The following is a 15643-nucleotide window of genomic DNA, read 5'->3' as shown; positions in this document are numbered from 1 at the left end:
GCAGGTATGAGATTAAAATGCAATTAATTAGATTAAGTAATTACAAATCCTGTAATTAACTCGATTTTTTTTTTTAATCGCCTGACAGCACTAATTTAAATGTAACCTTTTAGAATATTGTTGTTATTATTGGTATTTGTAGGCCACACAACAAGCAATTAATGCTTTATTATCACATCAAAACACAGCTAGCTCTATCAACTAATTTGCATTTTGCAGCATGACAAGAAGAAATGAGAACCTGAAGGTTTTTATGCTTGGGGAGAAGGGAGAAGGTAATGACTGTGAGCCAGTAGAACCGGTATCAGACGCAAACCAAATAGTTTAAGTAATGCTTCCTTTTTCATCTTTGGCCGTTGGTAATAAGCAGTGTGGAGAGTTGAAGACACAAGGTCCTGTTGTGCGACTGTGGCGAGTTTGTGGCTTTGTGCTGGAAGGAGAATGGATCACTGCCCACCCAAGAGAGAACTTGACAGAGGTCCATGAGAAATTTGTTCATTCATTTTTTCACCCATAAAATGAAGGTTTCTATTGATGCTGTCCAGAACACAGCCTCATATCAGTCTCGATGATCTTTGGCCTCATTACTACCAATGTTTCAAGCATGTTGAGCTGGATGTTGGCCGTATTTTGATAAAATCACATACACTATATCTACATGTTTGATACAAATACAAAGGTTAATAAAATGTGATGCATTTCCTAATGCTGACACACCTCTACCCTCAGCTCTGTGACTAGCTAGAATCTTTCCCATCTTTTGCCATGACTATTTCATAGTTTCATTATACAAGGATTTTAACATAAATCAAATACATGCAGTGTTACGTCAGCCAGGGTGTCAGAGATCGCTGGGAATCCTGATTGGCTTTGAGTGTAGCTAGAACTGCCCCAAGTAGCATGCCTGTCCAAGCTGAGCCATCCATTGCCCCTTTCCAGGGCATCACGCCACGGGTCTATTGCCGGAGACATAAACTCTTGCTAACGTTGAGATAAATGGAAGGTCACCGTATGATTACAGTATGTTCTCCATCTAACAACACCAAAAGAAGGGAAGAAAGCAGAAGTACATTGTATATGAATATCACGGAATTGATTCTACATGTGTTACAAGCAGTATTCAGCGCAGTTACCTGAGCTAAATTAGAAAATGGATGATGAAGATGAAAAAGGAATGGTGAAAATGACAAACATGGCAGTGCACATATTTGCATGATTTTTCATTTTTCACAATTTTTTTCAAAGCTAAACACATCAACCCTCTAGCCAAGATCAGCGCTGTCTTGAACATTCTGGCATTCAGTCCTGCCAATGTAAAAAACTAACTGTGACACATTCAAATAATGGAATCATCACTTTTGCTGAGCAACTAAATCCCAACAAAACCTTTTTAACTCTAACATCCTTGTCTGTGAAAACAATATAATTGCAGGTGATAAGCATTTCTTTATTTGTTCTATTTTGATTTGTTTACAAAAATGCTTTCTCTCCAAAACTTCCTGTTTTCTGAAAATGATTGAAAGAGAAAACATCACAAAAATGTATGCGAGTTGATTATCAACAATTAGCTTAATTTTGAGCCTGTGGGAAAGACAGCTTTAAATTTCACAAGTGCAATGTCAGAATTTGCATTTGACTTTTTCAGACTGTTTTTCGTTCAAACACACCAGAATGGGGCCGATAGGGCTCAGCCTTTGAGTCTGTAATACAACCTCATTCACAAGGGAGAATGTAGGATAGGAAAGGTCTGCTACCACCTGCCTTCAGACACAGCAGGTGGGCTTTCCTGAGGATTTGAGGCGGGTGAGTCGGTTTGGTAAGCTAGAAGGGAGAGGTTTGATGGAGGCTGCGGGGCACACATTCGTGTTTGCCTGGACCCACTTGGTATGCTACGGACTCTCAAGGGGCAGAGAGGAAGGACGGGGGCTTCGGTCTCTGCTAATCTAGTTGGCAGATGACTGACGTCTCCTTGTCCATCAAAGTGTGACCTGGGGCACACTTTTAATGAGATCCATTCCACCTGACAGGCGCCACCTCTCCCTGGGCTGTCTGTCTAATAGCCTCGTCTGTTCCAATCAGATTGCTGACTACATGTGTTGCTGCTTTAACATACAGAGTGAGTGTGACTGTGTCTTTGCATATGTGTCTGTGTGTGTGTGTGTGTGTGTGTGTGTGTGTGTGTGTGTGTGTGTGAGTGTGCGTGCGTGCGTGCGTGCGTGCGTGTGTGTGTGTGTGTGTGAGTACAACGTGTGTCTTGAGGGTAAGCTGTCTAAGGAAGTCGTGTTGAAACCTCCACCAAAAACTGAATCAACATGTCAAACTCAACACCAGCCTGTCAAACGCTTCTATCGGTTGAGTTCAATATTGTTTCCAGTAGCTGCTCGTTTCACTTCACAAATGAGTTTGTCAGTTTTGTGTCTGACATATTTTCACATCCGAGACCTATTTTCACAGACTAGAAATGCTGGACATTTTGCACTATGTAAAGTCATGCTGTGTATTTGTGAGAGTATTCGCTGAATAGCTGAATCTGTTAAGTGTGTGTGCTAATGTGATATTTTGTATATTGCCCAACATTCATCAAAATCCACAAAGGACACTGCTGGAGTGTATCGGCTTTGGCTGAAATGACTTGGTCTGCTGGTTTTTATTAGAAAGAAATATTGGTAGGTTGTGCAAAACATCCCCAGATTTGGAGAAAAAAGCAAAAAACAGTGAATTAATGCATTTCTTTACAAGCCAACAGATGAGAAACAGATGGGATATGACTCCTCCATGAATTGCCCATTTTTAAGTAATAAGTAGATAACTTGAAAACTGGTATCCATGTGGTCTAAGACAATAAAATATCTTCCTACTCTTCCTGTGTGAATTTTATGCAACTAAACAAAGGAACTTTCACACAATCGCAGTCTCGGCTTTTCCATCAAAGACAACACGTCCAGCAGATCAGCAAAATGCACAGACAAATTAGAAAGCACAGAGCCCAGCAAAATTACTGTTATTGAAACTCAAGCCATAAGTTCCTCTTCAAACTACAACACAAGCTTTTAATAAATATTCATCAGCGACATAACATCAATGAATAAAAATGAAAACAGAAATTCTCTGAAGCTTTTATTCATATAAAACTTCATTATTTAGATGGAAAACTAGAATCCATGCAAAAAATAGTATTTAATATGAAGTCACAGCATCTGAAATTGTCATCATAAATATGTTACATTAATTTCAACAAGAACAAAAATCAAGTTCTGACTTATTGCTTTACTTCTGCAGAGTTTGGAAACAGATTTGCCCATTTGAGTCATTACAGTCTCCCCAATGACTGGCCATGTGGTAACACCAGGGTGCAATATTACTAAACCAACTGGCCATAGATTTCTTACGTTTTTAGTTTCGTTCTGTTTTACAATAAACTGACACAATTGACTACTTTATCAACAATTTGTGGCCAATTTTAAGCCCCAGATTTTTTTTTTACAATGTTAATTTTCTGTCTTTCAGACATATATAAAAGAACCACAGCTAAGATAACAACAAAGGCCGAACTAGAAACCTCACTGAGCAACAGTTAAACAATGCTGCAAACAGGACTTTTATGAAACGTGTGAGACTGATTGGCAACTCCAGCGAGGGGAGTGTTGCTGGGAAAGCAGACAGTGATAAGACTGAGGGACTCTCTTGTGGGACTGAATGAGGAACCACTGACAGTTGCGACTTCCTTCCAACATTTTCACAGTTAATTAAATTCAAAATTTAGCCACAGAGACAGTCACAGTTTAGAATATGTGCTTAATGTGCTGCCCTGTCTCCAGACAACTTCCTACAGGATCTTTAAAACAACACTGCTGTGGTAGAATAATGGAGCAGATGCCAGGGCACATTTTCTCTCTGATTTTCTTCTCCAATGAGGAAACTTTTCTTTTTTTAGCCATTGTGACATAGACGCTGTTTCTTCATATCACTGCAACTATATATTTATTCCAAATGCAAATTGCAATATCACAGTCATGTATAGCCCCATCCAGTCTGTTACAGCTTGCACATTTGAATCTGTGACACGTAACTTGAGCTGAGTGTTTAAATCTGATTGATTTCATTTACTTTAAATTACAGTAATTAAATTGGTTCACATAGCAGCACTATGGAACTCCTTAGGTGACATGGAAGAAAAAAAATAGGTCCCTCCATGTCACCTAAGGAGCTCTGTACAGCACGAAACCCTCAATGCAGAAAATAGAAATAGCTGAGACTAACGTTAAAGCATGATGGATTTAAAAACAAAGCCACAAAGTATTAATATTTGTATTTGTATGCCATTCTTGTTTTAGGTGAGCCTCTTCCTGTGCTCCTCTGTCTTGAACACACACTCTAAATATTCTCTGTTTCTCTTTCACATACACACAAGTGTTTGGTTGCTATCTCTCCTATGTCATTTTGAATTCTCAAACCACCTGTTTCACAGCCTCTTCAGAGCGAGTGATGACAGGAGGATGAGATGGAGATGGGGAGGGGGGTGGGGTGAAGGACAAGGGACATGTCATAGTCCAGCTAGAGATTTTCAGATGGACGGTAAAATCTAGAATTCTTCTTCTACAAATATATTATGGACATCCCTGTCCTTGTTGGTTGTGTATCGAAAATTAGTGTCACATGTATGGATGTGTGGAGGTAAATTTCATGACAGCAGATGCTTACAGCTAAATGCTAAAATTTTCAAGATAAAATGCTAACATGCTGATGCACATGTAGACTGTTCCTTACAGAATTCATCTCAATTTCTTGTGTCAGTGTAATATTTCTTCAGTAACAATCAACAAAGTACACCTGATGAGAAGGGGCAAATACTCAAAGAAATTCAAATTCATTTTGAGGGGTTGTGGTCCACATTAAACAAATCCATGGCTAGTTAGACATGTCAGTCCAGAATTACGGCCCTCAAGCAAAGCCAGAAGAAAGCCAGAGGTCACCAAAGTCTCTAGGATTCATTCTCAGGAACCCATAAACCCATTTGTGAAATTTTTTTCGCCAATCCATCCGAAACGTTCTGAGATATTTCAGTCTGAACTACAGGGTTGGATTAATGTAAAGACATTATCACCCAAGCAGCAGTGGGCTAATAAGGAATAAGATTACACTGGTTATATCTGCATTGTTACACAAATCTTCTTAATTGTTCGTGGCTCTGACTTTGATTTCTTGCCATGCAAATAAAAAGAAAAACAGATATGGGCGAAATAAAGAAAGAAACGTGTCTGCAGTGGCGTGTGTGCAGTGTGTTTGCTAAACCAACAAACTGATGTTTTTTATGCCATTTCGTTTCATAGCTTTTAAGCAGCTGAAAATAAACAATCTCTGAGGAAAAGGAAGAAATACAACAAAAATATACATAATCAGTAGGTCTTAACTTTTTTTAAATGATTAAAGAACTACTCTATGTTAGAAAAAAAATGTCCATGTCAAACAAAAAAGCTGACCACTTTTGAATGCTGTGTAGAAAAAGCATATATTCATTTCCTCTTTCTGTCTTCAGCCTCTCCCTCTGGCCTGAGACCTGCAACTGGATGCCGATGAATGACGCTTACAGGCCAGAGCCTCATGAGGCCCATGCTGTACAGCTTTGCATGGGAACACTATTACGCAAACCCCCTCAACCAACCGCAGGTAGCACAGTTCAGGCACCTTCAACCGCAAAATCAGCCTAAGTATAAACCATTGTTCTTGTTTTTGCTAAAATATACTGTGAAGAACAAAAAGACAAGAGGGGAAAGGAACTGATGTAATGTAATACTGGTTGATACTGGGGGAGAAAATCCACCAGACAAGCAAGGAAAGGGATCAGACCCCGTGGAGCCTGTTGGGAAACAGCTTTAATTCATACCAAATCATCCCACCACAGCTGCCCGCCTTCCCTCCGTACCCGGGCAGGAGACATGTGAGCCACATACAATGAGACAAACTCGTGTCATTTAAAAAAGGCAGCTGTCCCATTTTTAGCTTCGCAAAGCTCCAGCTGAGTCATAGTCAGCCTCTGTGACAAAAGGCTGAGGAACAAAACCGGCAGAAAAATGACAATCAGCCAAACACAGACAGATCTGGATGTGAATAATTTGCATGGAGATGAGCGTGACATGATTGTTTAAGTGTAGCTCAAAAGGCGTGTCATGTGAATAAAAGTAGAAACTAAACAGATATTATGTGACAGCGTGAACGTGGCTGGCTACAGATTCATTAGCCAGAAATAATATTTTCCATCCATGTTTTATCATGACCAAGAACTTTATAGTGAACTACACAGCTGACAATTTTATTGTTCAAGTCGATGTTGCCAACATAATGCCTGTCCAACCAAAATAGAAAAAAATTCTGTATTTTCAGTGGGAGTTTCCGTGAATGTCTCTTTCACAGCCATCAGTGCACTTGGAGAATAATAGACAAATACTGCTGTATTTGTGGAACTGGTAACATGTCAGTAACAAGACAAAGTACTTGAACTTCTCCAATTGAAGAGTGTCAGAGTCAAAGCTAATAGCCTTTAATTTCTAATAAATATCTGTCACTTTCACACAATATTGATGTGGAATTTTAACACTTAGCATTGATATGAAAGCACCTCTGATCTCAGGTGTCTATATACAGTCAAAGTTTTCAGGGCCTGGTGTAAGTTTTATTTCCTGTCTGGCAGCTTTGTGATGAAGGTATTCCTCTGTGAAGTGCAGTGCCATCTTTTTCCTATTTAAATGCTAATGAGTGTGCTGGTACATGTCAAAACACTGCAGAAACAGTGTGAATTTTTAATATGTTATCACACCAAAAGGTAACAGCCTTCCCAGTGAGATTGAGGGATGAGTGCATGTTTGCTCATTAATTTCCACACAAATAATGTGTCTCTTAGAGAAAGCTGGGGGCCATTCTGCGTGCCACATTATCATCATCTCTGTGTGTGTACTGCTCATGGTCAATGGCGTGATGATGTCTTCGTACTCGCATCTGTTCACGTCATTTAGATGTGTGTATACATGCAGAGTGAAGGTGTGCTGGTTTTGCCACCTCATCAGGAATGAACAGTTGTTAATTCCGTTCTCATAGTGTGGTGGAGGCATTGGACAGAAAGTAAGTTGTTGCAGCCTGTTCATAGTTATGTTCTGAGGCTGGTGGAGTCATTGGTGGCGAAAGGTTAGAGGAAATGGAAATGCGATGAAATAAATATGAGAAAATCACCTTTGCTGCTATCATGTCTGGATCTGTATCCCCACTGCCACCTGTTTCTGTGAAAATGGCATCTTCTGCAATAACAGAACTCAGGTAACAATTCCAACATTTTTCAACAGATAAATTCAAGCTGTGGACACATCCTTATTGTTAAACCTGGAAGGTTAGAATGGATGATCATGCAATATATTGTACTGTATACAACAAAATTAGACAATAAGTAAAGTCAGTCAGTCACCTTCAGAATACCACCGCTGTATCCGCTGCAGCGGGTCACGGGGAGCCGGAGCCTATCCCGGCGGCATGGGGCGTGAGGCGGGGGACAATGCGGGCACGACGCCAGTGCACCGTGGAGCCACAAACAAAGACGTACAACCATGCACACACACACTCATTCCTACGGGCAATTTGGAACGGCCAATCAACCTGAAGCGCATGCTTTTGGAGGTGGGAGGAAGCTGGAGAACCCGGAGAGAACCCACGCTGACACGAGGAGAGAATGCGAACTCCGCACAGAGCAGGACTCGAACCCGGGTCGGCCGTGTTGTGAGGCGGCAGCGCTAACCACTGCGCCACTGTGCCGCCCAATAAGTAAAGTAGATGTAAAAAAAAAAAATCATCCATAAAGATTCATATAGTTTAATTAACATGACACTGTCTCTACGGAATGAACAGTCCAAATATCTGTTCTCACAGAATCTCTCGCTGCCTCTGTGGTCCGAGACCAGGATGGTGATCTTTGGTTTCAACAGTGTCTTTCTTCATACTCTTCTGATGGCGGCTAAGAAAGCAACGCTAGAGGTTAAAACTGGATAGCAAGAGGGACTTTCATGAAGGCAGCCGCTCCTCAAAGCCAGGATTCAGTAATTGTACTCCTCTCGTCTCACGCTAGTGACAGATGGTGAGGCCACCAGAGGCCTGAACATGGGAATAACATTGTTGATTAAAAACAAGTATATGAAACAACATGCAGCTGTTGGAAACAAAACAGAGGAGGGAGGACAAAAAAAGATGAGAGAGAAACAACACGGGGGATGGATGGAGCTCGGAAACAAAATAGCATCAGTGATGATGCCATTAAACGTGGTTAGTCCAAACAAACACGTTTGTATTGGAAGCTGTTTGATCTGCAGATATGTGACGTTTGGGGATAGAGCTTTTATGATCTTATTGTTGTGTTTGCTCGCTTTCTAAGTTACCCTGAGAGACTGGGCGTTTATGAAAGTTATTTATTTTGCTTTGCATGTTCTGGTTCTCAGACCACCCTTCAAACATAGCAAACACCCACCTGCATATGTGAACATGAGTGTCTCTTTGTGTTTCTGCATGACTTTAGAAAAAAAAAAGATTCTGATCCTTTTTCAAGATCATCCAAGATTTGGATGGACTGAAACATCAATATGTTCAGTCTGCTGTGCGTGAGTTCCTCTGCGTGGCGGTAATTGTTTCCCACGGCTTTTTGCTGGTACCGAGGGAAATTTAACACTTTTAATGGTAAATGCTAATGCTGAGTTGTCTTCCTTGTTCTGCTGTGAGCATCAGACCCTTGACTAATGCTGCAAAACCTCCTTTTCATGGAATAATGCTGCACATGCCTACCACAAACATCTCCCAATGGACAGAAAAGGCTCAAGTCTAAGCCAATATTTTTAATCTCCTCAGTATAAATGATGGGAGATGATGACAAAGAAAAATGATAAAATGTGCATGCATTAAAGTCACATATCAACGTTATAGTTACTGGTAATGGAGCGTGAGTTTCAATAAAATTACCACACAGTAAGATCTGTTTTGATGGTTTGTCACAGAAATATGATCTTTCTTGTGAAGTAATAAACAGTTTAAACAGTGTTCAACCCAACGGACTTGATTTCACGAGAAAGTCATTCTATCCTCTAGAGTTCCTCTGAGTTTATGCATTTCTTTGGTAGCAATGTCCTTATTAACACTGAATGACATGAGAGATACAGTATTTATCATTTATGGAATAAAACGTGCCCACTGTGCGTCAGCTGCATTGTGAATGGAGAGGATAAAACGCGAAACAAGGCAGTGTTGATTAGGGGAGGGATTGAGTGAGATTAAAAGATTTAAGGCTCCATTTGCCCATGAATATCTGATGCATTTCTGAGGCGAGAGTGACTGATCCTCTGTCAGGTCACCAAGGTGTCGGAGGAAATCTGCATCAGGCCACTTTTCAGCAGTGTCTTATGTGAGTGTGTCACCGCATTTCACTAGTGTTGAAGAGGACTGAAGCAGCTGCATCAAATGAAGGCGTTCCTTTCATCTTTAATATGTCAGCTTTTCCTTCTCCACCTTCATGTCAAAATATAAAAACAGATTCATGGCTCAAAAGGCAAACGTGTTCCAGGAGTCCTCTGGAATCTGTAGATGCTGGGAAACTGACATGTGAAAGTTTTTCAACACAACTTGATCTTGGCTGCATGTGGGCAGAAAATAGAAATCATCAGCTGGAAGTCACAGATTAATTATGATGTGAGCTTCAGCTCTGCTTCTGAAACTGAACGAAAACATCTGAGTTCTGAGTTTAAGGTCTCACTGCACTTTAGAAACATGAAAAGGTTGTGCTTTTACATCTCTGAGACAGATCACATCTCACAGGTTCCCATCTGATCTGGATTACAAAGAGTCTTTGCATTTTGATGAGTTTTTACTAAACTGTCTCTGTAAAGTTCAGCTTGTTGTATTCAGGTTAATCTCGATCTCGTCACATGTAATGTATAATTTGAGGCACCACAATTTGAATGCTAATAAAAAAGAGAACAAAGCACAAACTTCTCAGCCACCACTGGCTTTAGATTTCATTTTCACACTATAACTCAACATTTTAAATCAAGCACAAAAGAAGCCAAAACGTAGCACCCTTCCAACGCGTTACCCGTCTGAGAATATGGGATATGTGACATGATATATACTCGTCAATGTGAAGTGCGTCTCCTGACGCATGCGCTATTGATTTAAAAAGTCATTGTAGGCTATTCGAAAAGACAATCTTCAATATTTTTTTTTCTCCCGCTTTGGATTACATCAGTGGCCTTTCTTGAATGTAGGAAAATTCAGAACAGATTTGAGAAAATTTCGGGGCAGGACGGAGCGCAGGGGATGCTAAGGAAGGTTCCCTCCCCCATGGGTGTGTCCACGGCCGGGAGACCTCCGTCTATCCACCTGCAGAAACAGCTCGCGTCCTGCACACTCCCATGCTGTTACGCACGGCAGAAGCTCCGTTCCGTCGCTCATCTAAAGGAACAAATATTTGCTCGTAACCCTCTTAGTGGAGAACAAAGAGTCCGTTAATGTGATTTACAGATCAGTTGAAGTTAAGGCGACCGCGTCAAGTTAATTTAAATCCAAGCTTTGCTTTGTCTCTGGGATAATCGTGCAGGATCTGCGGCGGATATTCTCACGATCCTGCGCTCGAACGGTAGGAACAACCCAAAGGACTTCGGTGAATGGTTTTGCATCTTGAACAGGCTTTTGAGAACATTCGTTGGACTTAATTAGAAGGTAGGTCGTAACGGAAATAGCTCTGTAATAAAAGTCACATTAAGTGCTGGTGTGGAGGTGTCTCATAATTAAATAGGAAACACATTTGGAGGAGTGTAGCTTTCGCTTTGTGTAAGATAATAACTAATAACTGAAAGGTATTGTTAAAGTTCTGTTATATAAGTTTGGACTGATCGTCCAATATATTAGCAAGATTCAGGTAACAGATTCTAGTGGCTGAAATGTTTTGGTGCGTCTTTTACGCGTGGGATGTTGTTAAAAATGTGTCGCTCGTTTGGAAAATTGACAGATTTCTTTCAAGGGGTAACAGTCGTGTGTGTGTGTGTGTGTGTGTGTGTGTGTGTGTGTGTGTGTGTGTGCGCGCGCGTCCGTGCGTGTGTTTTGGGGTGTACTGAGAAAGTTTTTACTGTGTGACACTGTTTTCTAGGTTTTATTACCGCCAACAGAAATAGTTATATTGTCCTCAGTTCCCCTTTTTACAATTCTAAAACCCCGTACTGTCTTCGGAAACACGCCTTGTTCACGTCCATGTCTCCGTGGCTCAAAAGTCCCGTCACGTATTATTTTGGTTACAGATCCACGTTGAGTTCAGCCTTAAGGGCTCACCGTGGAACCCGATCCTAAACCCTGACTGGCAGCTTGACCTCAGACTCAGATGCGCATTTATGAGTAGATGGATGTTATGCATGCGCAAAAGCGCGCTCGCTTTAATTGACTTAATGTATCCAAATACATGACGCCATCACGACCAGGCTCACCCCCGTGCTGAGAGCTTAAGTCACCATATGGTTTTATAGTGATCTTAGTAACTCCAGCTCCCTTTGTAACGGATAAGTGCATGTTGATGCGCTTTGTGATTTAATCTGACCAATGCCAGAGCGCGCCAGCCTTAACGCGCAATATAGCCGCTAACGCGGACTTCCAGGTCTGGCTGTGTGGTAGATGGTAGCAGATAATTTTTTTTCCAACAGGAAAAACAAGTTTTTTTAATCGTGTTGAATGTTTTGTAGGGATCAGCATGTTGGTGAAACTCCTTTATGGAGAAGCCGTCCATCTGTGGTCCATATTACACAGAAGCAGACAATCAAGACTAACTGTAGGCAGAATGGAAAGACACAAAGTGGAGATTTAGTTAAAATTGTGACAAATCAAATCTCAACCAGCAGAGTTTCTTATGGTTTAAGTTACTGGGTGTTTCTTACACACCAATAAGTTGATCTGATGGGGCCTTGATGTTTTTTTTTAATGATTTTCAGTAGAACAAAGTTGTAAAACTCCACAATGTGACTGTAATAATGTAGGTTTGTTATTGCAACCCAGTGATAAAAACCTGCAGCTGCACTTTTGGAACGAGTAAGTGCAGGCTTGCTGTCTGATGCTCATGCGTCTTCTGTCCCTCAGCTCCTCAACTCTCCTCCTCTGTTAACAAACAGAGGAACAATGTTGTGGGACAAACTGTGTTGGCTATCGGCCCTGCTGGCCCTATCATCTGGGGGGCTACCCCCCCTCAATGAGCCCCTCTCTGCTCCCAGGATCTTCTTGTCCTTCAAAGGTAAGGCACTGACCATACTGTTGTGTTTGTGTCCCAGTTGGTTTTGTTTTGTGTTTCTGTACTTACTGAGAATTTCTGCGGTTATAATCACATCGATCACCTGTTGGTCAGTAAATGGAATGAGTAAACTAGACTGGAATCATTGCTGGGAAAGCCTTAATCCTTCAGTGCCTCACAGAGAGCTTGACTGTGTGTTGATGGGAGAACTGCTGGATGAGAAAAAAGATGTGCTGCTGATTTTCCTGACTGGTCAAGGCCAGATGTTCTATTTTAATTGCTGGACTGCCATTATTGCCCACAGAGACATTTGTGTGACCTCAGCTTCCTTCTGAAATCAAGTCAGATTTAACACTTGACTGGTTGCACACTCAAGGCGCAGACTCAGCATGTTATGAATGTTTGTTCGGGCCCCATGAGACCCTCTGTGCGTTGAACTGTCATGTTAAAATAGATCCCAGTGGTGAAGTGAATTTGGGTTTGTCGTTGTACCAATTGGACAGTGTTCATGTCAAATGTTGGGCTCCTGGGAATTTATCTGAGACTGACTTTGAGCATCAACAAATTTGTGTCACCAGGAGTTTTAACTTAATGGGAAATGGAAGTTTTTCTGCATATCATATGAAAAGTACAGTAGTGTTTTTCTGGACAAACCATGGGCTGTTACAATTTTTACTAACCCTAACTCTAACCCTATCCACACATCTTGTAAAACCTACAATAGCAGAGATAATTACTTTGCTTGATGTTAATCCTGGTTGTGGTGTTTTTGTCAGTGATGGTTCTGCGGTTTCTCCCTCTTCCTCAGATTCTCTGTTTATCTGTTTGTTTTCTCTCTCTTCATCCCTCAGATTCCATCTCCTCCTCTCTGTCTCTAATCGAGTTGGATTTCACACTCTGGCGGTCTCACATTTACTCGCTGGACTTTTTTTTTCTTCTTTTAACTGACTTTCTGCTTGTTTTTAATTAGTTTTTGATGTCACTCTGTGTCTCTCAGAGCTACCTCTTATAGTTGGAGACATGTACCTCACCAGTGCAGACGATAATTGAATTGAATTGCACTATAAGGCTTAGGATAGCTCTATAGTACACTTTCACTATTATTTTCGACATACCACTTCACTTGATCACATAACCTGTTATAGGCTTCATGAAAACTGTAAAGTACAGACATAAAGACTGTTGAATCAGTGTCTCCTGATGACATGATGCAGCTAGTTGTTCATAAACATTTTCAGTTTTGCTGATGAAACAGATTAAGGCTACAAGCCGCTGCTGCTGGTAATAAACTTTTGTTTCCAGAGCATTAAATTCTCTATACAAGCTTTCATTTTCTATTGATTATTTTCATTCTGGAAGCTGGAACATATGATTTTCTTCTGGCTGAAATCCAAGACTCCAGAAGATCCTTTGTCATTGGTTTTCAAATATTTACTCTCTATCAAAGAAAAGTAGTGTAGCTTAAAGATATAAATAGACTTTTTTTTAAAAGAAAACATGATATATTGGTATTAGTAATTGTGCTACATTTTATTTTGGAATTTTTTTTGGAATCTACTGAAAAACCCTTCCTGTAGCACTGTTTATACTATGTTCCAATTTTCCTAAATCCCTGAAAGCTGAATGCTTGTCACACGAAATGCTGAGATCGGATGTAACATCACTTATCATTTTATATTTTACCAGTGAGTCCAACAAAATACTTTATTTTGAAAAACGAAATGGACTTAGAAGTGCTAAGCACTTGTAATATGTTGATTTTGATTCAGCATTGTGTCTGTATATCCTGAAGCACTTTTTCACTACGAGATTTCCAAAACTGAAGGTTTATACTTTTAGGAACCATGACCAACCCCAACTGATAATCTTGTCTCTTGGGGTTAGTAAAGTAGCCACTGAGTGTGTTAGTGCAGGCTGAGTTATTAACTGTGATAAGCACCAAGAGAGCAAACAGAGGCTGAGACCAAAGGAATGTCCACTTTAATGCTCACAGGAATAGATCATCAAGCTAGACTTCAAAAGAGTTGAAAATCACATATGTGCGCACACACACACACACACACACACACACACACACACACACACACACACACACACACACACACACACACACACACACACACACACACACACACACACACAAACCACAGGTTTCAATGCTCACCTTTTGTCACTTCATAACCCTAAATGTAACCCATTTATCAATTCATAGATGCACTGCTGACATTAGACACACAAAAGATCCCATCTGTGTAGGGTTATCACAAAAGACTGGAAAAGGCCAACTTAGATCAGCTGCTGTGAACTCCTATATTTACTTTTAAACACGGTCTGTAATCACATGCTATTTTAGTGGGTGGGGCTCTATAAGGTTGTGACCCTTCAAACAGAAGCCAGTTACACCCGAGGTTAACTGCCCTCAAACTGTGGGAGAATGGCACCATATTAACAAGTAATAGCTTGTTACGCTAATCCTCAGGCACATTTGAAAGTGTTTAACTTTGTTTTTCTGCAACCTTTTTAGTTCTCGGTGGAACACCTGGGTACAAGGTTAGCTCTAAGAAGAAAGCCAGACAAAGCAGGCAGTCCTATAATTGAACTAATTCCTAATGGACAATCTTAAGGTTACTCCTGTCACTGCCCCCCACTTCACTCCTCGACAGTCTTTTTGTCCAACGTAATGGGTCGATGATAGTCACAGATGAACAAAGACTTCTCTATCTGCTCATCTCTCCAGAGTTTTCATAGTTAAGATCAGAGGTGAGGAGATGTCTTCTGTGTCTTTATTCCTTGAATAAGTAGGAGCTGTTCCTGAGTTTGAACTCTAAATCCCTTCAGTCTGTCTCTTCAACAATAGACCTCATCCTCCACAGATTTATCATCATTAAAGTATTATAGTATTTCTTGTCTTGCAATGAGTTACTTCATCTTTCTGTCTATTTTCAAGTTAATGTCAGGAAGCCAAAGCAACTTTAGCACACATGCTCTCTTGTTACAGTCCCATGAATATAAAATTAAAAAAGAAGGTGACTGCAAGCCTTTGAAATATGTTTCTTATGGTGTCACTTTAACTGTCTTAACCTGTTTCCATCAAAAATGTGGTGGACAGATTTGACTAATCATCGGGGAGATAACAAATGCATTCAGTCTGTGAGAATACCACTCTAATATTTTTCTTTTCCTTTCGGCTTTTCCCTTCAGGGGTCTCCACAGCGAATCAGTTGCCTCCATCTAACCCTGTCTTCTGCATCCTCTTCTCTCACATCAACTACCTTCATGTTCTCTTTCACTACATCAATAAACCTCCTCTTTGGTCTTCCTCTAGGCCTCCTGCCTGGCAGTTCAAAACTCAGC

The 15643-nt window shown here is 40.7% G+C and overlaps 1 protein-coding gene across 3 annotated transcripts in view; it reads left to right on the top strand.

The window, feature by feature from the left end:
• Nucleotides 1–10449: 10449 nt before the first annotated feature.
• Nucleotides 10450–15643, top strand: part of sema3fa (sema domain, immunoglobulin domain (Ig), short basic domain, secreted, (semaphorin) 3Fa) — a 47027-nt gene continuing 41833 nt past the window's right edge. For 2 of the 3 annotated variants that reach the window (XM_068315578.1, XM_068315576.1), the window contains exons 1-2: nt 10450–10740; nt 12142–12292. In XM_068315578.1, coding sequence (XP_068171679.1) covers nt 12181–12292 — 112 coding nt within the window. In that variant the 5' untranslated portion in view covers nt 10450–10740; nt 12142–12180. The remainder of the gene's footprint in view (nt 10741–12141; nt 12293–15643) is intronic. The other variant, XM_068315577.1, reaches the window with a different exon arrangement.

This window comes from Antennarius striatus, chromosome 5, assembly GCF_040054535.1.
Source record: "Antennarius striatus isolate MH-2024 chromosome 5, ASM4005453v1, whole genome shotgun sequence".
NCBI classification, from domain to species: Eukaryota; Metazoa; Chordata; class Actinopteri; order Lophiiformes; family Antennariidae; genus Antennarius; species Antennarius striatus.
This window is presented reverse-complemented; position numbering and strand designations above follow the sequence as displayed.